Consider the following 23131-nt stretch of genomic DNA (forward strand, 5'->3'; position numbering starts at 1 on the left):
CCTCCTTTTTGTTCTGAATGTTCTTTCATAGCCTTTATCCACACACGAATTTAGGCAGCAATTTAGTTTTGGAATTTTCTCTCATACATGGGTTGCTCTCTCCCCATCTAACAATCCCTATCTTCTTAGGATCCGAACTCGGGACTTTTGGAGTTAGCAATCATATGCAGTAATTGCGTCCCTTAAAATTTAACCTGAATGTGTGATTATTCTTAACAGATTGCAGTTCTACTTCGTCAAACACATCCGGCATTATAACAAGTCCTAATCATCCATCGGATTACTTTAACAACGCCAACTGTTCTTGGTTGATCAGTGCTGAGGAAGGAAATGTCGTGTCCTTGAGGTACCTTTAGATCTTCAGATGTCTCTTAATGTCTTTATTTTAATTAGTGTTTGTGGCTACCGATATAATATAACATACATGCGTCCATAAAAAAAATATTAAATATTAAGCTTTTCGTTTATTATTTTTGCTCGAAGAAAATATGTGCAGTCAGATAAAAAGATAGGTTGGTCTAATACATTTGAAACTAAGAGGTATTTTAAATGTTAATTAATAACCTCCTTGACACATTTAAATTATCATGGAGTTTCCGTGTTTTTCATTTATTTATTTTTAATTAATTTTTATTAATTTGCCATTTGCAAAGTGTTTTTCATTGAAAGAGAATCAATCAAAATATAGCTTTAACAAAGTTGTGCTCATTACCTACACAATAACAAAAAACATACTTCCCAAAAGTGTACATCCTTAAATATATGTATAAATTAGCCACAGTATTTACCAAAAACAAAAATCCAACTCACTACTAATCCTAAAACTAACTTAAAAATAAGCTATGAACAAATTACAAATTAGTCCATACTTCATATCTGTCCACTTAGCAATATCATTTACCTTATCTTTTTACAGGTTCACAAGACTTGACTTGGAAACTAGTCATAAATGTGAATCTGATTACATAGAAGTTTTTGACGGTGTACGCACGAATGAAAGACAAATTGGGAAGTATTGCAGAAATTCAGATGTCCCCAGTGCTATACGAACTCTAGGCAACAACATGTTCATAACATTCAGATCTAATGCGAATAACCAGAGACCTGGTTTTAGAGCAACATATATTTCGCACAGTAAGTTGAATATTTTTGATAAAAGCATATTGATCAGCTCAAGCGACGTATTTTCCAATCTCCATCAAAAGAATAGACCTAGTTTTTAAAAAATCCCCAACCATAACCTGCCCCGCCCCCCTCCAAAATTAAATAAGCAAGCTATATGTGCGTAAGTGTGTATATATTACTCTTCCCAAGGTTGTCGCAGTTTTACATACGGCGTGACCTCATGCGACACCAACTGTAAATGTGTGAGAGAAAACAGCCAGTTCTGTGACAACACCAATGGCGAGTGTATCTGTAAGCCTGGCTGGACCATGAGGGATTGTTCTGTTGACGTCAATGAATGTCTGGGTACCAACAACAAGGTGTGTCCAGACAACTCGGACTGTGTCAACCTGCTGGGCAGCTACAGGTGTGACTGTCACCTGGGATATGTGTACAACTCTACAACCAAAACATGCGATGGTAAGTCACAACACAATTTTAATCATAACAGCTTGATGTAGTAAGAGTTGCGTATATTAAATAGATATTTAATTATTTAACAACAAGACATTATAATCTTTTAGCAAGTTCTGAATGTGTCTTCAAACAATGTTCCCATACTTGCTATGTTGTACGTCCTGGTGTAGAGAAATGTGTTTGTCCTGAAGGACTGGTGCTTGAGACTGAGACACAGCTTGCATGTGTTGGTATGGCTATCATTTATTCTCTTTACATTTTTTTTAAACATATTTTAGCGCATTTTTACCAATGGATGGCAATTTGTACGGAATTTTAACTTAAGTAAAGTTAAAATTACACATGTCTCTATTAATTAATTTGTTTATCGTGTTTAACTTATAAGCTTAGTTTTTATATTATATTTTTATGTCTCCTTAAAGAGATTGAGGAAACTATATTTTTATCACTTTGCAACTCTATATTGTTTGGTAATTTTTAATGGAGTATAAAATTATAATTATGGAATAGTGTAGTTAATTTTTCAATACTCTTTAAATAGTCTTATGTTGACTTTCAGTAAAATGTATCCGAAAATTAATTGGTGCTTTACTAAGCACAATGTTGTTCTATTTCTTTTAAATATTTCTTTTTAATATGATAGAATTGTTATGTCTTTTTCGGTTCCTTTCTATCCTTACGGTGTAAGAGCTCAAGACGACGTTTTAAATAACATTATAATGTTTAGGGGATATTCTGTTAGCCAGCCTATAATGTTTTCTCGTGGAGTACCGTTTGAAGAGAAGTATACGTTTGGAGCTAATGTAAGTTACTGTTACAATTTTTAAAACATTAAGCCATATTCTCTTAAAAGTAGAATCTAAATTTCTAAGTAGTGTTATTAAGATCTGAATTTTATTTTTTAAATAAATTAGTTTCACTAAAGTAAGAACCAAATAGAGAATGTTGCTGTATATGCCTCAGTTTACTGTATTTGCACTGCCAATATATTTAACATTTTTCCCGAAGGTTTTCTCTAATGGTGTGATCAGCTTTGGTCAACAAACAACTGAACTAAGTGGACTATCAGACCTAAATTTGGTCCACCAAATGCGAATGAACATTATAGCTCCTTTTTGGACTGGCATGAATCCTTTAAAAGGTTTGGTAGTGACTCGACTGTAATAATAATTTTTTTTAAATACATTAGGCTTTAGCTGTTGAATACAGGGTTATAAAGATTTTAATCAGGCTAGTTTGTATTTTTGTTATAACTAATTTATTTCTATTAGGTTTCATATTTTAGACAATAAAGATAAAGGTGGATTTTCTTTGCCAAATTATGGAAATTTTTAAAAAATTATTTCTATGTTTTGATCCAAAACTTAGATAAAATCATATGAAATAACCTCGATTACAACAAATCATTTTATTTCATTTAGGCTACAACCTTTAGAGTAAAGGGAATAAAGCAATATTCACCGGCACATATTATGCAATGATATGTTTTCCGCGTGGGATATTTTATAAATTTACTAAACATTTTTTTTATATATCTGCTATTAAGGAAAAGTGTATTACCATCTTTACGAAAACTGCGGCAAAACAGCCAGTCATAGCTCACCAGAGTTTAGCAATGTAACAAAGAGAGCGAAAGAAGACATTGCAAAGTTTCATGACCTTTCTGGGATTGAATTAGATACAGTTATGATTGTCACATGGGAGAATGTTCAACCGCCCTCAAGTTCTGTCAAAGTAAACTGCTGAGTTCAATTATTTAATTATTTTTACACTTGTTTTATCTATTGAAAAACACAGTATTATTTTTGTAATGTCAAATGTTTTATATAATTAAAGAATACGAAAGTTTGGTAAAAGTAAAGATCTTTTATTTCTATAGACTATAATATTTGTAGTCTTTCTTACAAAAGTACAAATAAAAATAAAATTTAAAACATTTTATTTTGATAAAATGTCTCTTTATCATAACATAAAAGATATTGGTATTTTTGAAAATATGTCGTAAGTTTATATATGTTGGCCATTGATATTTTTCCAATGATTGTTACATTATTTATCCCCTACTTATTTCAGGATTCCGAATTAAACACTTTTCAAGCCATTGTTGGCAGTGGATGGGAAACAATAAATAAACAAGGACAAGTAATTTTATCGGGTAAAAGATGTTTTAGAATTTTTATAGTTTTCTGTTCTTACCTTTTCTTCATACTAAATTACTCCTAGTATTTTTTTTACATATGCTTACTATTATATATTTTATATATAATAGAGTTCATTACGGTCATTAACATAAATATTTTTAACAGATGAGAAGTCTACCTATGTCACTTTTATATACCAGCAAGGAAAAATGTTTTGGGATTATGTACCAGGAAGACCTGTAGCTATTGGAATTGTGGGTAAAAATATAAAATCACTAAATGACCTGGACACGCCTCTAGTTGGTAACTTGGATAAAGTACCTGGAAATACAGGTAATTTTTTTTAAAATTATAATATAATGTATACTATATAATTGTGAATCTATTTTACCACAATGTTATATAAGTAATTGTTTTAAGTATATATATAGACATCATAGTTCTGAATATCGTCATAAGTTTTATTTCTATGATTTAAATAGCTCCATAAATGTGTGGTTATTTCTTAGTTTAATTTGTTATATCTTTTTTACGTATTTTTTTAGGTTTGAATGGTGTCATAAGTTTTGAAGTGGGTAAGGTATCTGGGCCAGACCAGATGTGTGAGAAATATCTGTGTCAACACGCTGACCTGCTGACTGACCCTGTGTACGAGGTTGAGAAACGTCAGCTGTACAAGTGTCCCTGTACACTGGAGAGACTTGGGCGTCAGTGGCAGCTCTATGAGAGACGTGGGGAGAAACAAGATGTTTACTGCTACGCCATCAGCAGTCTGGCTAAGCTCAGGTTGTTGCAGGGGAACAAAAGGAATATGGTGAACATCTTATTTAGTTGTAGAAGAAAAAAAAATTCAAATCTTTTTTCAATTTTAAATTAAGATGATTTTTTTTAAATATTAATTTACTTTTTATGTTTTCCAATTTTCAAAATGGTTCTAAATAGCTGTGTTGTTACCATTGGACAAAACCAGCCAATGACAATTGGAGAGACTGGCAACAATCATGGCTGGAAGCTTCTTATATCCCAGCATCGCCAGACTCAGGACATGTTTTGGTTAATGACCCTTGGCAAATGGGATACTTCGATAACTTTCAGGCTCTAGAAAATATACAAGCACACCAATGGTGTTGTGTAGACTCTAGTCAAGTCAAACTTTGCGACCAGTTTTACCAGATTTTTCCGGATATGGGATGTTCAAATTTTGTTGAATTTGTGCCAGGTTGGTAATACGTTTAACTTTAGTTATTTGTTATTATTTTCATTATATAATTAATAATCACTAATTTAAAAAAAAAACGCGGTTCTAGCTTCTGCATTAGGAGACCCTCACATTACAACATTGGATAGTGTCACTTATGCTATGAATGGACTGGGTATTTTTACCATGATTGAGACACTGGACAAACAGTTTAATTTACAGGTAGGTTAAGGAAATTTTAATATTTAGATTTTTAAAAAAACATATTTTAATAATCATAACTAATGCATTTTCTTTACTTTTTTAAAGTTTTGACTTATTTAACTTATGTTTCATTACATCTTACGACCTAACTATCAGTTTTGTTCTTTACTTCAGGCCAAGACATCCCAGGCTGAAAGCAGCTCGGGTACACTGACCAATGCAACATCTTTTACAGGTTTCGCGGCTAAGGAGTCTAATGATACACACTTTCAAATTGAGCTGTCGGCATCAAATACATGTTAGTTATTATATTATAAATGTACTAATTGCATTCTATATATTTAATTATATGTTTAAACTTTTTTTATTTTAGTGTAATAATGACTAATAGTTTAATACTTTTCCAGCCATGTTGCTGTGGGTCAATGGTATCGATATCACAAATGATTTCTACAAGAACGTTGACTCAGATGTTATTGTGTCCACTAACTCACTCAGTGTCATCAGGGAATACAGAAACAATAAAACTATAGCGGTGGCCAGTTTTGCCTCAGGTTGTTTTTTTATTGTTTTTTCTATAGTAGGTCTAGTATTATTTAACATAAATATAAAACCAAATAAAAGCTTACTGGCGCTAAAAGATCTCAAAACACAAGTTATTTGGTAGATTTGTGGAAAGGGTGTTCGTTGTGAACTCTAATGTTTCAGAGCTAAACTATTTGCCATATCAGAATATTGGCAAAGATTGTAAATATGTTACTGTTCTAATCATGCTCTAATCATTTGTAGACTGTTGTTGGAAATGCATGTAGCACATATCCTCAGTATCTTACAGTCAGTGTTATATGTGTTTTCATGTTCCGTTAAAAGTCTCTTCATACAGGATTGTCACACTCTGTAGTACATTAGCCACAGTAAGAGCATAAAATTATGTCAATGCATTAGGGACGTAAACTATCAATATTTAATGTATAACAACATTATCATAAAAGGTTTTTTCTATAATCAATCAATGTACATTTTGAACTCGTGTGTGTTCGTATACATGACGTGTTCTTTCTCCAAAACTTTCTGTTTAATTTTTTGAAAATATGCAACATTTAAAACACGTATTGCTTTAATTATATATTTAGGTGTCAGCATTGAAGTGAATGTTGCTGTGAAAAGTCTGGAGATTATGTTTGAAGTCTCTAAGGAACTCCAAAACAAAACTCGAGGTTTGCTGGGAAACTTTAATGGTATCAAGACAGATGAGTTCATCCTGCCTGATGGACAAGTTCTTCCATCAAACTTAAGTGAAAGGGAAATTTATTACCAGTTTGCTAAACAATGTAATTAATTATTAAAGGAAATAATTTTCTTAAATGTATATTGTGAAAAATGATTAACTAAAAATGTGTTTAGTGTTAACAGATTTGCTGCACGTAGAAACATTTCAAAATCATTACCTTGTACATTTCCAGGGCTAATGAATTCCTCCAACTGTGTTTATAAATTCGAGCAAGGCAAAACTCTATCAGACTACCAGCACCCAGATCACGTGCCCTGGTTTAGAGATGAAGCTAATGAGACAGAAGTGGCCAAAGCTGTTGAAATCTGTGGCAGTAAAAACGACCCGTGTATCTTTGATTATTTGGTGACTGGGGACAAGAGATTTGCTGCTGCCACTAAATCCACAGTCGATGAGATGGTTGTCATCGTTCAAAGTTTTGGTAAGCAACTCCTTGACTATAAATTACCATTTTTTTAAATAAACAAATATGTTTCTTTTTTTTTTGTTCTAAATACAAGGTATAAAAACAAATCAATATTGGTATATGACATCACTATAAAGTTATGAGTTAAGTTTAAAGTTTTAATTCTCGTAATATATATATATATATATATATATATATATATATATATATATATATATATATATATATATATATATATATATATATATATATATATATATATATATATATATATATATATATATATATATATATATGGGACGGAGTGGTCTAGCGGTAGAGAGCTGGACTGCTAACCCGTGAGTCCACCCAACTCTGATGGGTACCTAACTCACGTTAGGGAAAGTAAAGGCGGCTGGGCTGACCACACTATCTTTTAAACTGATATATATACGTATACATAGGCATATATATATATATATATATATATATATATATATATATATATATATATATATATAGGCCCTACTGTACAGTTACATAATCAGTACATAGTGAAATTTAATATTGTAATACTTATTGTAATATTTTGAACAAGCTGAAGCTTTTTTTTTTATATGTATGAACTGGTCATATTTCTTTTGTTGTTAGAAAACAACCCTCCAACAATAGACCTTGAAGAAAACCTGAACAACGGCAGCAGATGGAATGTAAAGCATGGGATAGAATCAACTTTACAAGTTCTAGCAGAGGATGTGGATGGCGATGACGTCACATTTGAGCTGAGCGGAAATATTACAAATGTGAAGGTCGATAAGAATGGGGTTATCACCTACACGCCAGATGTCACAATGCCTGTCGTGATACAGTTAGTTGCTTATAGTCCTTACTTTTGTTTTGGTGTAGACTTCCTCTACACTGTATAGAATATGTGGAAGTTTAATTATATTATTTTTCAATATACATTCCATTAAAAGAATTGTATATGGAAAATCTAGATCTAGATTATTATTTCGAATACTGTCCACTGCATGATTATCTATTTAACTATTTAGAGTTCGTGTGAAAGACTCCAAGGGAGCCTACTCTCCACTGTTGTACATCCCAGTTAGTGTTTGCCCACTCTGTAGTGTTCATGGTGTTTGTGATATAAATAGAACAAGGGAGGAAATTTTTAATGGAATGTTCCAGATCTTTGCCTGTACATGTCATCCTGCTTATACAGGTAGATATTCATGCTTAATAACGATTTCATACTACTATTTAATAAATTATATTATTACTTTCTGTCCTGATTAATGTTTGGCATAGTAAAATTAATTAACCTGCACTGCTGTATTTAACTGTTACAAAAATTGTGGTGCAATAGTTTTGTAAAACAGGTATTTTAACCTTATTTGTTTGGTCTCATAGGATTGTATACACAAAATATATGTTTCATATATTGTTTTAGTTCTTATTGGGAATGTTTTACCTACATTATGGAGACATAATTTACTACATAAATATATATTGTCATTTTTTTTTTTTTAGAATAACAAAATTATTACAACTGTATGCTATTTTTTTAAATTAACTTTGAATGATGAAAATTATTTTTCATTCAGGAGTTGAATGTGAATCAGAGCTTGATGCTTGTGCAATAAAACCTTGCTCCAAGGGACAGAACTGCACAGATCTAACTGCTGCTGAGCAGGGAAATAACTCAGTTGGTTATGTTTGTGGAAACTGTCCTTCTGGTTTTGTTGATTATGAACGGACATGCATAGGTGAGAATATATATAAAATTACCTGAAAGGAAATTTTAAGGCAATAGCTTTTTTTTTTTAAATTTAATAATGCATTAGTATTTATTTTTTTAATTTGGAATCTTTTAAATAGAAAAGTAGAGATTTATATTAATTTAGTTAACATTTTTACATTACATTTCTTACATAGTCTGTTGAATAATTTAAAGTATTAATAGTAAACTTTCTTCTCCTTTAATTTGCATATAAAACAGATGTAAATGAGTGCAGTGATGAAAGCATGTGCAGCCAAACCTGTACAAACACTGAAGGCTCTTACATGTGCTCATGTAGACCTGGTTACAGGCTGGATACTGGAGACAAGAAAACTTGCACAGGTGAAGACAAGAATTTTACATACCCTCTATAAAAACATGAATAGGTTAAAGTAAACATAGCAATACAATTTTAACATTAACATAACTGTAAAACATTTTTAAATCCCCCTAGACATCAATGAATGTGAGGAGAGATCATCCAAATGTCAACAGATTTGTACCAACACAGCTGGCAACTACACTTGTTCATGTCAGACTGGATACACCTTAGACAGCAATGGTCTCACTTGTACTATAGGTAGTTACAAAACAATTTTATGTCTAACTCGCTTGTTGGTGGGTTAATTTGAAGGCAGTAGTTTATTAAAAATTGATTTAGAATACATTCTATAATTTAAGCAAAATATGGCTATTTTAACCAATGAAAGCTGATAACCCATTTTTTCAGGTTTTATAAATATATCTGTATTGCTTTAATACGGGTAAAACAAGGCCTACGAAGGCAAAATGTAAAGCAATAGTGAAAAGACATTTCTACCATTATCAACTTACTATAGTTTGTAATTATAATGTAGTATTCGCTATTGAGTTTCTATGAGAATGAGTTTTTTTTAAATATCTAATATAAAAATCTAATTTGTTACCAGATATGTCTTTAATAAGTAAATGCTACGAGTGTGAACAAATTTGTTATGTCAACAATGATCAGGTCAACTGCAGCTGTAGACTGGGGTTTGAACCTGATCCTAAAGATGAGAGAGCTTGTAAAGGTAAGTAAACTACAAACCGGACGTCTGCATTCAATAGGTTCATTGCTGGAAAAAGAATTTCTTTTAAAAATTAACTGGGTTTTATTTTTTTACATCTAGACCCAAACTTATGTGTGCATGCTAACTTTATATCATCTGTCTGTCATGGTTGTTATGGATTTTTCAAATTGAATCACTACATTTTTTTTTTGTCATTTTATGTGTTATTAAAAATAAAAATTGCAAATTAGCAAAATATGATATTATTTAAAGAGGCGCTTCTGACACTGTGAAAATGTGTGATGGACCAGAAGGAAAGAGTTGGTGTGTAAAATTAACTACCCAAATTATTTGACCAAGCATATTATATATATATATATATCAACAGATATTAATGAGTGTGAATATGGTAACAAGCCATGTAGCCAGATTTGTGAAAATCTTAATGGCACATATGAATGCTCTTGTTATACTGGTTACAAGCTGGCAGTTGATGGAATCTCATGTCAGGGTCTGTAAATTGTTGTTTTTATTTTATTAATAAGCTGTTGTTTGTTTTTGTTTGTTTTTTACTTCTTTTCTCCAAAAACATATCCTGAATAGAAATCAGTAATTTTAATTTTCACATCAATGTTTAAAAATCATTTTAAAGAGTTACAACAAATTTACAAGGAAGCATTTAATACTTTTACAATTTTATTGAATATGTGAAAAAACTATTTTATTTTATGTTTACCACTGTTCTTACTATTATTATTATATCTAAAGCAAATTGAATATTTAAATAGAAAATTTAATAATTTCTACATGGTTTCTTTAGGAAAAAATGCTACCTTACTAAATCTTCAAACAAACATGAAATTCAGGCTTCATATTCTTTTATTTATCTTTTAGCAATTTGGCTTGGAGTAAACAGCAATGAATGAAATCAATTATATATATATATATATATATATATATATATATATTGCTTAGTATTATAATATAATATAAATTTATGTATTAAACAATCCCTTCATTTAGCCTGTGAAAGACCATACTATGGACCGAACTGTGCCCAAATCTGCCAGTGTAGTGGCCATGGGTCATGTGACCCTGTCAGAGGTTGTGTCTGTGACAAAGAGTGGACAGGTGACCACTGTGAGCTGGATGTTGATGAGTGTGACCAGTCCAACCCATGTCCAGCTGGTTTTGTCTGTAAAAACAGAATTGGCTCATACACCTGTGTCTGTGCTGAGGGCTACAGGTTAACTAATGGAATCTGTACAGGTAGTAACTCACTTTGATACGTCTTTTCATAACTTATAAGAACCAACATTAAAAACAAAAAATAAAATTTGAAATATAGCTCCCGCATGCTGAAACCTTTTGTTTTTTAATCCCAGACATTGATGAATGTAAAGACATTTTTGTAAACAAAACTTGTGACAAAGTGCTGGAGGTTTGTGTCAATACAGTTGGTAGTTACAGATGCGAGTGCAAGAAAGGATTTGCCAGAAATTCTCTAGCAATTTGTCAAGGTATATTATTTTCTTGAACTTAATATTACTGAATCTTTTATTGCTCAAAAAATTTAAACATAATCAACTTTAATATCTATCAATAGTCTACTTATTTTAGTTGGTTCATTTTCAGATATTGATGAGTGTTTCATCAATGTCACATGACCTCTACTGTTTCAAATGTTGTTGAGTGTATGAGCAATGTCACATGCCCTCTATTGTTTCAGATATTGATGAATGTTTGACCAAAGCTGATGAATGTGAACAGGTGTGTGAAAACAAACCTGGGTCTTATAATTGTTTATGTCAACAAGGCTACACATTGGCAGATGACCGCTTGTCATGTATAAAAGGTAAATAGCTATCTGACTACATAGTTTTTATCATCATATAATTTTTATGCTGTCCTTATTATAATTAGCCTTTTCTCATAACATTGGGTTCACAAGTAGTCTAAATGAAAGATGTTTATGTGACAACAATTTATATTGCATTTTCTTTATCTTACAATTTTATTATTCAAAATGTATTTTAGGGTTTTTGTTTTTAACAAGGATAAGGTAACATGAATGGACAATAATATACAAAAAGCAGCTAAGTAATGTAGTCAGTCTAATCTATTTGTTTCAAAGCATACCTTGTGGTATTTAAAGTAAATTTATAACTATTATTGTACTAATTGTATAACTTTTTAAAATGTGTGAATGTTATCAATATCTTAGTGAGAGACCCATGTCAAGAATTTCACCTAAACTGTAGCTATGGCTGTGCTGTGGATGTAGATAACAAACCTTTCTGCTACTGTCCTAGAGGATACAGACTTACTGGACCAGATAATTGTGAAGGTAAGGACATAAATTATAGATTCAAGATACATTGCTACATGACCATTCATGTTATTTTAGTGTCTTTGTTTTAATAAATTACTTAAAAGGGATTTAGCACTTAAAAGATGTTAAATGCTAAATCACTTTACTACTTTCCATATAGGAAGTTTTAAAAAGTTATAAACAATAATTGGTAATATTTAAAGAATGTAGCTAATAGTTTAAGAACCACAAATCTCACTTGTACTTTTGTCTTTCTATTAATAACTATAACTACAACCTAATAGAAAGTAGAAATAGTGAAATACGGCTATCTACTAGTGTGAGTTCTAGCTGAATATAGAATTTGCCTTATTTTTTATTATTATCCTAAAATGACTATCTTATACTTTTTTACAATTAATATCCTTAAATAGGCTTTTGAACTCATATTGATTCCTGCTATTATTTAAAATCAACTTGATATAGCCTAATTAAAAATCAATTCCTTTTATTGCTATGTGGTAAAACTATGTTATTTCTCAGACATCAATGAATGTGAGTCAGATGAATACAACCACTGTTCAAACAAAGATGGATGTGTAAACACTAATGGCAGCTACACATGTTCTTGCCAGGCAGGATTCAAGCTGGACAATGATGGCCGCTCTTGTATTGGTGAGGATAAACATTCCAATGTATTAGTAGGCATTTGGTGCTAATTTTTTTAACAAGTTGGCCTATAGTGAAAGAGTGTGATTTATAATAACTAAGCATAAAAATTTAAAAAAAAAATTTTCCATTGCAAAATGTTTACATTTTTAGCCTGTAGTGGAGAAACCTGGGGCATTCAATGTTCTCAGTCTTGTCGCTGTGGGTCAGGGACAGATCACTGTGATGCAAAAGTTGGTTGTGTCTGTAAACAGGGGTACACAGGTAGGGCACAAGTTTAAATTTTGTTATTACTCTTTAATTTAATTACCAAATCAATTTCTAATGGTATTTAATACTTCTATTTTCTATCACCAAATTAAAATAACTCTTTCTGATAGGAAAATACTGCACTGTTGACATTGATGAATGTAGCAGTGGAAATTTAACTTGTGAAGCTAAAGAAAAATGTGTTAATCTGCCTGGATCAGCGACCTGTGAGTGTCAAAATGGCTACATCAGAACAGATGGAAATTGTCAAGGTAACTTAAGTTTTTCAACAAGATTATATTTGATAAAAATAATTTAAGTTGATGATTTTAATTTAAGTAAGGCTGAATATATTATTTCTCCATTCAGACATGAATGAATGTGAGATGGTGTCAACCAACAATTGTAGTCAGGTGTGTACCAATATAGAAGGAGGGTTTACCTGTTCATGTTATGCTGGGTACACATATGATACAGCAACACAGGTGTGCAAAGGTAGAATTACTTTATTTGTTTCAAATCTTTTATAATCTATATGATGTTTTTAAATATAATAATTGTATTCATAATTTTTATTATTTTTATTCTTAGAATTAGTCCTGGAACCAAAGGCAGGCTAATAAATTAATGGATTTGATTAATTTTTTATAGATATAAAATATCTTTACCTGGTAAACTATTGAATGCTAAGAAGTAAATATTGGTCTAAGATGGAAATTGATTTCCCAAACTAAATTTTTATAAATACTATTTTGTCTTACAGACAAAAATGAGTGTGACCAAAAAATATCCCAGTGTGAACAGACTTGTATCAACACAGAAGGAAGCTACAGATGTTCCTGTCTATCTGGTCTGTACCTCCAGCAAGATGGACTCACATGTAAAGGTCAGAACTTAAAATTTAAAAAAAAAATAACCCCTCAGTTTTGATTATATTTTGGTTGTGCTAGTACAGTTATACTTAGGTGACTTGATTACTTTTCTGTCCAGACGTGAATGAATGTGAGATGATGTCAACCAACAATTGTAGTCAGGTGTGTACCAATATAGAAGGAGGGTTTACCTGTTCATGTTATGCTGGGTACACATTTGATACAGCAACACAGGAGTGCAAAGGTAGGATCACTTTATTTGTTTTAAATCTTTTATTATTTTTAAAATTGTTATTCAACAAAACTTTTGCCTTCACATTTCAATACTTTGAAATAGGCCTTCAATCAAATGTAATAAATAAATTTCTAGATTGTGTTAAATGTTATAGATGTAAAACAAATTAACTTGGTTACCGTATGTAATTATTTGTTTAAGATGAAAATTGGTTGTTAGTTATTAATTTTTTTAAACACTATTTTGTCTTACAGATATAAATGAGTGTGACCTAGGATTATCCAGATGTGAGCAGACTTGTATCAACACAAATGGAAGCTACATATGTTCCTGTCTATCTGGTTTTTTCATTCATCAAGATGGACTCACATGTAGAGGTCAGTCATTGAAATTTTCAACAAAACATTTTTAACCACTGAACTACATTGAAAACAATAAGCATCAAAATATCTATTGAATTATTGTTATGATGTTTTTGATATATTTCTATAATTTGTTCTGTAAAAGTATTTATTTGTATGTAAAAATATTGTTCTGAAGTAGATCTCTGCAAGGAATTATGAAATTATGATGCTACTACTTTCCTAATTACTCAGTTAAGCAAAAGTTAGGCATACATATTTAAACATTCGACTGGTTTAGAGGCAATTTTGCCAGTATTACCACATCTTTTTTATGGCAGTCTACATTTATTGAATTAAGTAGGCTCAATTAATTAAGTGAATTCTGTTAATCATCCAGTTGTTCAGTGGTTATAAAGATATTTATTTTACTTGCCACACGCATAATGTCATCTTTAATTTATCTAAGTTAAAATAATGTTAATTGAATGGCAAACTTAATTTTTCAAGACAAAGTTTATTACTTTATTTCACAGCATGTAATGAGGGCACTTGGGGGATAGGGTGCACCAACACATGCAACTGTGTCACATCTAACACCCGATTTTGTGATAAAAAATCTGGCGACTGCCAGTGTAAGAGTGGGTGGAATGGCAGCAGGTGTGAAGAAGACATTGATGAGTGTGAATTCTCTGGTGTCTGCCATGAGAACTCACATTGTATCAACACACCAGGAGACCATGTTTGTTCTTGTGATGATGGCTATGTCGACAATAATCAGACCTCTTGCCAAGGTACAAACAATTTCCAGTCCATGGTTATTTTTGTCATGCTTGTGTTTTAAGAAGAAGAGATAAATGCAAAAATAAAGCTTCTAAATTTTAAAAACTGTGGAGGAAAAGTACTAAATGATGTACCAGTAATAAAAATAAACGTTTCACCTCATTTCCTAAATAAACACGCTATACTCATTTTTTCAGACTAAAATTTAATAAGATTTCTAATTGCACTAATTAATTTTTAAGGTTTAAACTTCAATTATTACTTGTTCATCAGGCATATAGTAATTTCTGACACTAATCTATGTTAATAATATTATAAAACACATAAAATAAAATTTGAACAATTGTTTTAAATGTGACAGAAATTATAAAGCATGAAGTGACCATGACTTTCAAATATGATGTGACCAATGTAGATCTTCAAGACAAAAACTCAGATGACTACAAAAAACTAAAAGATAATGTTGAAACTGAAGTAAATATATTAAAATCATTTTTTGTAAATTTTTGACTGTAAAGATTAAATTTTGCAATTAAATTAACTTTGCACATCGGTTATCATTTGTGCTGCTTTTAACAGTAAATTATATTACCATGTCTTTATGAACTAGCCAAATCAAAAAATATTTTTAACAGTCAGAAAAGCAAACATTTGTCAAATAAGCCTACAGATTTTGTACTCAAGCATGTTTTTAAAATGTATTGTTACTTTAATTTTATAGATGCTGAATATTTTAGAACAGGGCAGTTCTGTTGTATTTTACTTTAATGTGACCAGCTTGAGGTTAGTATTATGTGGCTTAATATTGTTTCTATCATTTGTCTATTCTATGTTTTAAATATTTATACTTTTTATGGAGTTTGAATTTTTCTCAAAAATAAAATATTCTATTTTACATAATCATTTTTTTTTCCTTATTGTGTCCGATACACACGGGGCCACCATAGAACGCCAACAACCATTTCCCTGGCAGTTCCTCAAGACAGTCCTGCCTCTCTCTCAACTGCTTCATGACACCCTTGGCCTTCCCTGCTTTTTTTTTTCTTGATGTGTCCAGTTTGGTGCCATTCCTGTCATGTCATCTGGATTCATATGGAGGATGTACCCCTTCCAGTGCTTTATTCTTTTTCAATTACTTTGGGGAACTGTTTCTAGTTCTATCCCTCCTAATAGTTTACCTATTTTACATAATAGTCAATTGGTTTTTTTTATTAATCTACCACACAGAAGAGGCAGCTTAATTGTTGATGCTGATGTAAAATTGTTAAGACCTGAAGACAATATCCCAGGTTTTTGGCTTGAAACAGCCCTACAGTCTGTCATGGAGTATGGCATCACTATTAATGGCGAGATAATTTATCTACTTCATTCAACTATTGACAACATTCCTGGTCAGTTTTTAAGAATATTTTTAATTGCTTTTTCAAAAACTAATTATATGTTATTTTTTCTCCAAAAATCTTGTTTCATCAAGACAGGGGCTATTGATTAATTTATACCTAAGAAAATTGTATTAAAAATGCATCTTATTATGTTTAATCAACATAATTTCATTCTAAAAGCTTGCTCTCATTATACTTGTTGGTATATAGATAACTACAAAGTTTTATAAAATTGTTATGGTCAAGTTATAAAAGAAAATTACTTACACCTAAATATTTCTACCTTAGTTTAATGACTCAGCATAATAAATAAGGTAGTCAGCACAATGAGTAAAAACACAAAATTGTCTTTCTCAGGATAAAAGTGTGATATATGAATATTGTAATCAGATGGATTTGCAATATTAAAATTGTCTATGAATGCTAGACAGGGTAGATAATTATTTTATTTTTCAATTATTGAATCTCTTTTTTTATTATACCTTCCTTCTTTGTTCCCTTTGAAATCCTGAGTTTATTGGTTATAAATCCTTTTGGATAGATCACTTCCAATGCATTCTTGGCCTACCCGTCTTATACATTTAGTCATGTGTGTATTAAAGATTTCCTACAACAGAATAATCTTTTTACCTACAGTGCCAATCTTAACATGTGAAACAAGAGACAAAGTAAAACCTTGTAAACAAAATGAAGAATGTTCAATAGAGAACAATGAAGCAGTTTGTAGGTAAGATTTTTCATGTTAAAAATCTTATTTCCTGTAATGAATTGAATAATTTATTTGGAGCTGGTTTGTGTGGACTTGGTGTATTTTGCTATTTTTATACTGACAGACTATAAATGTTGTTTAAAAAGGGCTTCATGTAATTTTTCTTTTAATAACAAACTTTCACAATCAAATGAATCATTTACATTTTTCTCTTTGTTTCAGATCTACAGCTGAAGGTAACTGTCTGACTATTAGTTAACTCAGATGGGCTATTCACTTATCATAAAAATTAATTTCTTCAACTTTAATTGTCATTTTAGATGTAAGATGACTGTGCTAAAGTTAAGAACAAAATACTATAGTACCTACAGTCCAACTAAATTTACAAAATAACTTTTGTAAGGTTAATATTTAAAGTAATATTTTTTTTAAAGTGAGGTAAGGTGTTTTATAATCTGTAAAACTATGTTTAAAAAAGGGAGATTTCTTTAAATAATTATAGGACCAAAAATGTAGGCTACATCTAGATTAAAACTTTATGTTTCCACTTACCCTGCTATAACCTAATCTATTTTCTTTTGTTATTGTTTACAGATTATACTAAACTAATCCTCGGATTAGCTATTGGCTTAGCTCTGTTTGCTGTGTTGTGTGTTGTTTTAGGACTTTTAGTTTGTAGATACACCCGAAGGTTGAAATCAGGCAGAATAGTGATAAACAAAAAGGAATCTCTGAGGTCTGACCTGATGTATCATGATATATCCAATGAGTGAGTGGAATTAAGTCTGATATTGTGTTTGGTTAAGTTGTTTAAATGTGAAACTATGTTTTGGTAACATAACCATTAATATATCTAAATACAGTACAAATTTATTTAAATTATAACCTAATTATATACAACTACATTTTTACATATTATAATAAAGAATAATGTAAAATAATAAGAATAATATAAGAATAAGAATAATAGAAAATAACATACATAAATTATTCTATTTAAACATAGAAAGCTAAAATTTAAAAGAAATATAGTTTTGAAAAATACAGAACTGTCTTATTAAATTTTTATCTAATATAACTAATTTAATTTATTACAATTGTGAACAGGTATCCACCAGCATCTGCTTCAACCAAGACTAATTCTGATTGATCTTATAAACAAATAAACCGGGAGTGATCTCCCCTAAACTTTCTCGAATATTCTTATATAAAATAACAGGGGATGGAAACTCGGGCTATAGACATGATTTTTAATCCATTTTAAATACTTAAAGTTTTAAAAATAGAATAAAATCTCGTAGACAAATTAATTGCACACCAAGTGAACGCAAATAAAAAAAGCGCATAATAGTGCGCAATATTATTAGTACTTTTAAAATTTACATTAGTTTTTTGAGAAATCGGAAGTAGCGTAAATTACTACTTCCAGTCAACGGAAATTACTCAAAATTTAACAGAAGGTAGAGAATTAGATCTTTTACTTACATGTGAAATTTCATTTATCTATCTGAAATATTACTCAAGTTATAGGCTTTTAAAAAATTCAAAGTAGGAAAAGTACCACTTCCGGTTATCGAAAATCGCTCAAACGTTGATACGGATCTACGATTTTGATAAAATACTTATATATGAAATTTCATCAACCTAGCTGTAACGGTACTCAAGTTATCGTGTTTACACACGGACAGACACACACACGGACAGACACACACACACACAGACATACGGACAAGATTGCAAAATTATGTTTTTCCGTATCAGTGAGGTGTAAAACGTCGAGATTTGTAAAAATCTCGATTTTTTTTTTTTTGCACGATTACAATACTTTCTCTATACTACGTATATACGAGAAAGTAAAAAGGAGAAAAAATCCTTTAATTCACATCATGATGTCACGAAAATTCAACATGTTTTAAAACAATCATTTTTATTTATTTTTTTAATTATAATATTAACTTGGTGTTTGAATATGAAGTAAAAAAATAATTGATTCATAAGTATTATCACTATAAATTAATAATAAAACTAAATTAAAAAGCTATTTTGTTAAATTGTAAACATAAGAGGATCAATTTCATTTTATTATGTGTTTATTGATCTACAAAAATAAACAACCCAAAAAACAATTTAAGATCAAATTATAATTTTTATAGCGTCAATGTATCTGATTTATACACACACACACACACACACATATATATATATATATATATATATATATATATATATATATATATATATATATATATATATATTGTATAGGTTAGAAATACATAAACAAATAGGCATACTAACACTTTTCAACCAGAGGGCTGCATTAAAATTAAATAGTATTGCAGGGGTTGGCAACGCATTACAAATAAAAAAGTATCAAAACACGGATGCTGTTTTCACTTATTTATTTTAATATTATTTTATTCAATTATTATTTAATAAAACATTGATATACTACACATGAACATCTGTATTCGTTGGATAGGTGAAATTGTTTCCTGGATGACAGAATAGCAGACAATTCTGGCTATATATTTGATGTCCCTAATGTCTATAGTAATCTGAGATTATCATCGGACAAGTTTGTCCTAAAATTGTTCTTCACTTATTTCATTTTTGAAAATGTTTGCTCACAATGGTATTTTTTTTTTCAAAAATTGAAAGATACCTTCGTGCAAATTGTTTTTTAACATTAGGAAAGTCTTTCTTGGGCAAAAACTTGTAAAAACCTACCTGCCCTTCATTGAACTTGTCCCTAAAGAGGTCATTTGCTAGCAACTCAATGACCTCCAGCTGCAGTTCATCATTATAGCTGAAAATGACCCAAAACAATTTTTTACAAATTCTAATGATTTCTTATGTTAAATTTAATATATCCACTTACGCCTATAGTAGAGAGATTATTATTAAAATAAAGACATTATCAATACTTAAAACACACTATTAAGTAATTACACGTAGGAAATCATCACTAAAATTATATTCACAGCCACCACAAAACCTATTCATAAATCCTTGATTTAAACAACAAATCAATACTTTAAAAAGTTTATTATTAAAAATACCATTAGTAATATTAGTCACAATACCCAAAACAGAACAAACTACATGGAGATATAAACCTGCATGATATATAAAATAAAAATAGACACGTTTAAATACATTGCAAATGTTATAAATGAACCACATTACCATCCACTAGCGCACTACTATATAGGAATTCAATTAAATAAATTATCCAAATTCAATAATAACTCACCCCATTATCCAGGAACTAAATACCTTTTATGCACAATGCATAAAGTTTAATCAAGGGAATAAAGATTTATTAAAAGAAACAAGTAAACAAATCTACAAAAATGTAGTTAAAAAACTACAAACTCCTTTATATAATAGAATATCTTGGTGCAAATATTTTTTTTGGGTATTGATGTAAAGGATACTTTTAGAAACCTACATTTTAGAAATATAACTCCAAAGGCCAGGGAAGTAGCGTACACAACCCCTATTATTAGGATTCAAAAAGCTAAATGTCATTTATGTAATGTGCACTTGGAAACAGAATTTCATCTCTTCTTAGAATGCCCCTGTATATCAATAATGAAACAGATCTTTAAAAATATAGTTAGTAATAACAATCAAACCTGGAATGTAAATGTATCTATTTGTTTAAATAAATATCCTATAATACTGGATGGGATAGCTGATAAGCATTAACTTACGTTCTGTACGGAAATACAGTGCTTGACCCTATCTACACGGATATTTTAATCACGGTTGAATGAACATTGATAATCTATTACTCGTCGGATCTTCGCGCACTATACAGCGGTGGGGAGTGGGGTGGAGAGCCGTGTTTAGCCACAAGCGCTGTACCTAGGATTGTGTAGTAGGCTATTATCAAAAGGCAATAAACTTGTGTAAGCTACAATTTAAGTAGGGATAGACATTGTATTGAAGTGAGAAGACCGACTAACAAACACAACTTAATCTGTTGTGATGATAGGGGTCGTCCATAAATGACGTCACACTCGTAGGGGGAGGGGGGTCCGTAATTTTGTGACGGTGTCTGATAAGGGCGAGGGGGGGGGGGGGCTCAGATGGTGCGACGTCACACTTTTGCATTATAAAAAAGCAATGTTAGAAAACGAATTTTAGGCGTTATTTCGCGTTTTAGAAAACTGTTTTCATAAATTGTAATAGGAATTGATTAAAATATTCTATTTTGACAGAGTTCAGACAAGATTTTAGAAAAATATCAATGTTTAAAAAAAATGTCAACTGCAATTTTGAGGAGGGTTGTAGGTTAAGGTGTGACGTCATTTTTTGGGGCGGGGGTCTGACTTTTTGTTGCGACATGTGACGGAGGGGAGAGGGGGGGGGGAGGTAAAAATCGTCAAAAAAGCGTGACGTCATTTATGGATGACCCCATAGTTGTTCTGAGAATAACAATCGATTTATAGGATGCGTAAGACTTAATAGTCATTAAGTCATAACCTGTTGTTTAGGCCCTACATATTTTCTGCTTACATAGAAAAATCTATCTAAAACTTACTACATAAATCAACGCGTATTTTATTAGTCAAATTTATTAAACACTCAGAAATGTATTAAATAAAAAAAATTCTATCCGTGGTGTCTATTTAATTTAAGACAACGACAACCTTGCTATTGTAGACAAATGTGATTAAGTTTACTTCACGTCTCCCTGTTAATTTTCAACACGATTGCGCTAATAACCAAGAGAGCAATATTTTAAAAGTGATTTTTCACTGACACTTTTTTTTGTGCTAGGCGGCTAATTCAAATGTAAATTTTCTTTTCTACCCTCCCTCGATATGGCGTGTTGTTCTTAAGTTATTGATTTATTCAAGATTTATATAACACCACATAGAATAAACCTTTTCATGTTAGCATTGGCAGGCGCTGTGTGTAGATTTGTAAATGATAGTCAATGTTTGCCAGTATTTGAGTGTGTTGTAGAGAGTTTTCATTTCTATCTAGCCAAGTTTTCATAAAGGTAAGTAGCGTAAGCCGTCGATTGCTAACTCATACTGTATATGTTTGTTAATAAGTTTGGTACAGACCAGTACTTTTTAACTCAGTTGGACTTGAAATATTGCTTTGTATTGTGGGTTATGATAGGAATGGGTGGGATAAAAACGTCTGCGAATGTAGCTAATGTTTCAGATAAACAATGGTGTCTATCTGTTTTAATAACTAATTTTATAACAGCTGTAAAGATGTGTAGATACGTAACTTCGTTTTAATTGTAGTAACATGTTACAAAATAAGTCAATATTCAATATCCTTCACCATTATGAAAACAGTTTATAAAAAATAATAACAAATGTTCACATCTATATATCAACTATATTGACGTTCATATAACATGCTTACATAATATATCCATCGTACTGACGCCCAGTCAGTGGCGTAGACAAGACATAACTTCTAACAAAAGGAAAATAATCCACAAAGGTGGACCAGGTTTAAAAACAGTGTAAGTAAATGTCTCACTCTTACAACCTTCAACGTCCAAAGCACAAAGACAAGTACATAAGACAATTAATTTACAAACATTAACCTGACATCATTCTACTGCAGGAAACAAATTTCAAAAATAAAAACACAGCAGACAATTTTACACATAGCCGAGGCATAAGTTAAGCACATCACAGTTACAGTGCACGCATCACCGGTAGCGGAGCGTCAATTTTTAGCACATCCAACAGGTTTAACATAACAGACAAGCATGCTAACTCGGGTGGTAAATTATCAATAGGGACTATTGACGGACACGAAAACAAACTCAGTATCGTCAACGTACTAGGACCTAAAGACAAATATATCTTCCAAAACCTTAAAATCTACTGACAAGTAAATATAACAACATAACATTATCTTAGCTGGTGAGTTTGATTTGGTAGAAGACATATTTGACATTGTAGGAACAGAAGACATTATTCGAA

At 30.9% G+C, this 23131-nt stretch overlaps 1 protein-coding gene across 1 annotated transcript; it reads left to right on the plus strand.

Moving 5' to 3' along the window:
• Window positions 1-1064: 1064 nt before the first annotated feature.
• LOC131931074 (uncharacterized) lies at window positions 1065-18315 on the plus strand. Its single transcript, XM_059287770.1, has 40 exons — window positions 1065-1134; window positions 1315-1584; window positions 1689-1811; window positions 2004-2051; window positions 3128-3315; window positions 3655-3723; window positions 3923-4055; window positions 4268-4536; window positions 4665-4941; window positions 5030-5142; window positions 5299-5422; window positions 5532-5678; window positions 6258-6455; window positions 6588-6836; window positions 7452-7668; window positions 7856-8025; window positions 8408-8569; window positions 8803-8925; window positions 9038-9163; window positions 9513-9635; window positions 10003-10125; window positions 10638-10883; window positions 11000-11134; window positions 11344-11469; window positions 11839-11961; window positions 12469-12600; window positions 12748-12858; window positions 12975-13115; window positions 13213-13338; window positions 13607-13729; window positions 13834-13959; window positions 14205-14327; window positions 14828-15085; window positions 15436-15548; window positions 15796-15857; window positions 16302-16465; window positions 17093-17183; window positions 17388-17401; window positions 17760-17934; window positions 18273-18315. Exons 1-40 carry the CDS (start codon window positions 1065-1067, stop codon window positions 18313-18315), a joined length of 5754 nt encoding a protein of 1917 aa, XP_059143753.1.
• The last annotated feature ends 4816 nt before the right edge of the window (window positions 18316-23131 follow it).

The sequence above is a fragment of the Physella acuta genome, unplaced genomic scaffold (assembly GCF_028476545.2).
Source record: "Physella acuta isolate Inbredline_101_S28 unplaced genomic scaffold, ASM2847654v3 ptg000102l, whole genome shotgun sequence".
Classification (NCBI taxonomy): domain Eukaryota; kingdom Metazoa; phylum Mollusca; class Gastropoda; family Physidae; genus Physella; species Physella acuta.

Excerpts from the sequence above, each read along its gene's own strand:
- LOC131931074 (XM_059287770.1), top strand. The coding sequence starts at position 1,065 with ATGTTCATAACATTCAGATCTAATGCGAATAACCAGAGACCTGGTTTT. Across the intron at positions 4,942-5,029 it reads TTTTGTTGAATTTGTGCCAG|CTTCTGCATTAGGAGACCCT; the intron begins GTTGGTAATACG and ends ACGCGGTTCTAG. Across the intron at positions 10,884-10,999 it reads AACTAATGGAATCTGTACAG|ACATTGATGAATGTAAAGAC; the intron begins GTAGTAACTCAC and ends TTTTAATCCCAG.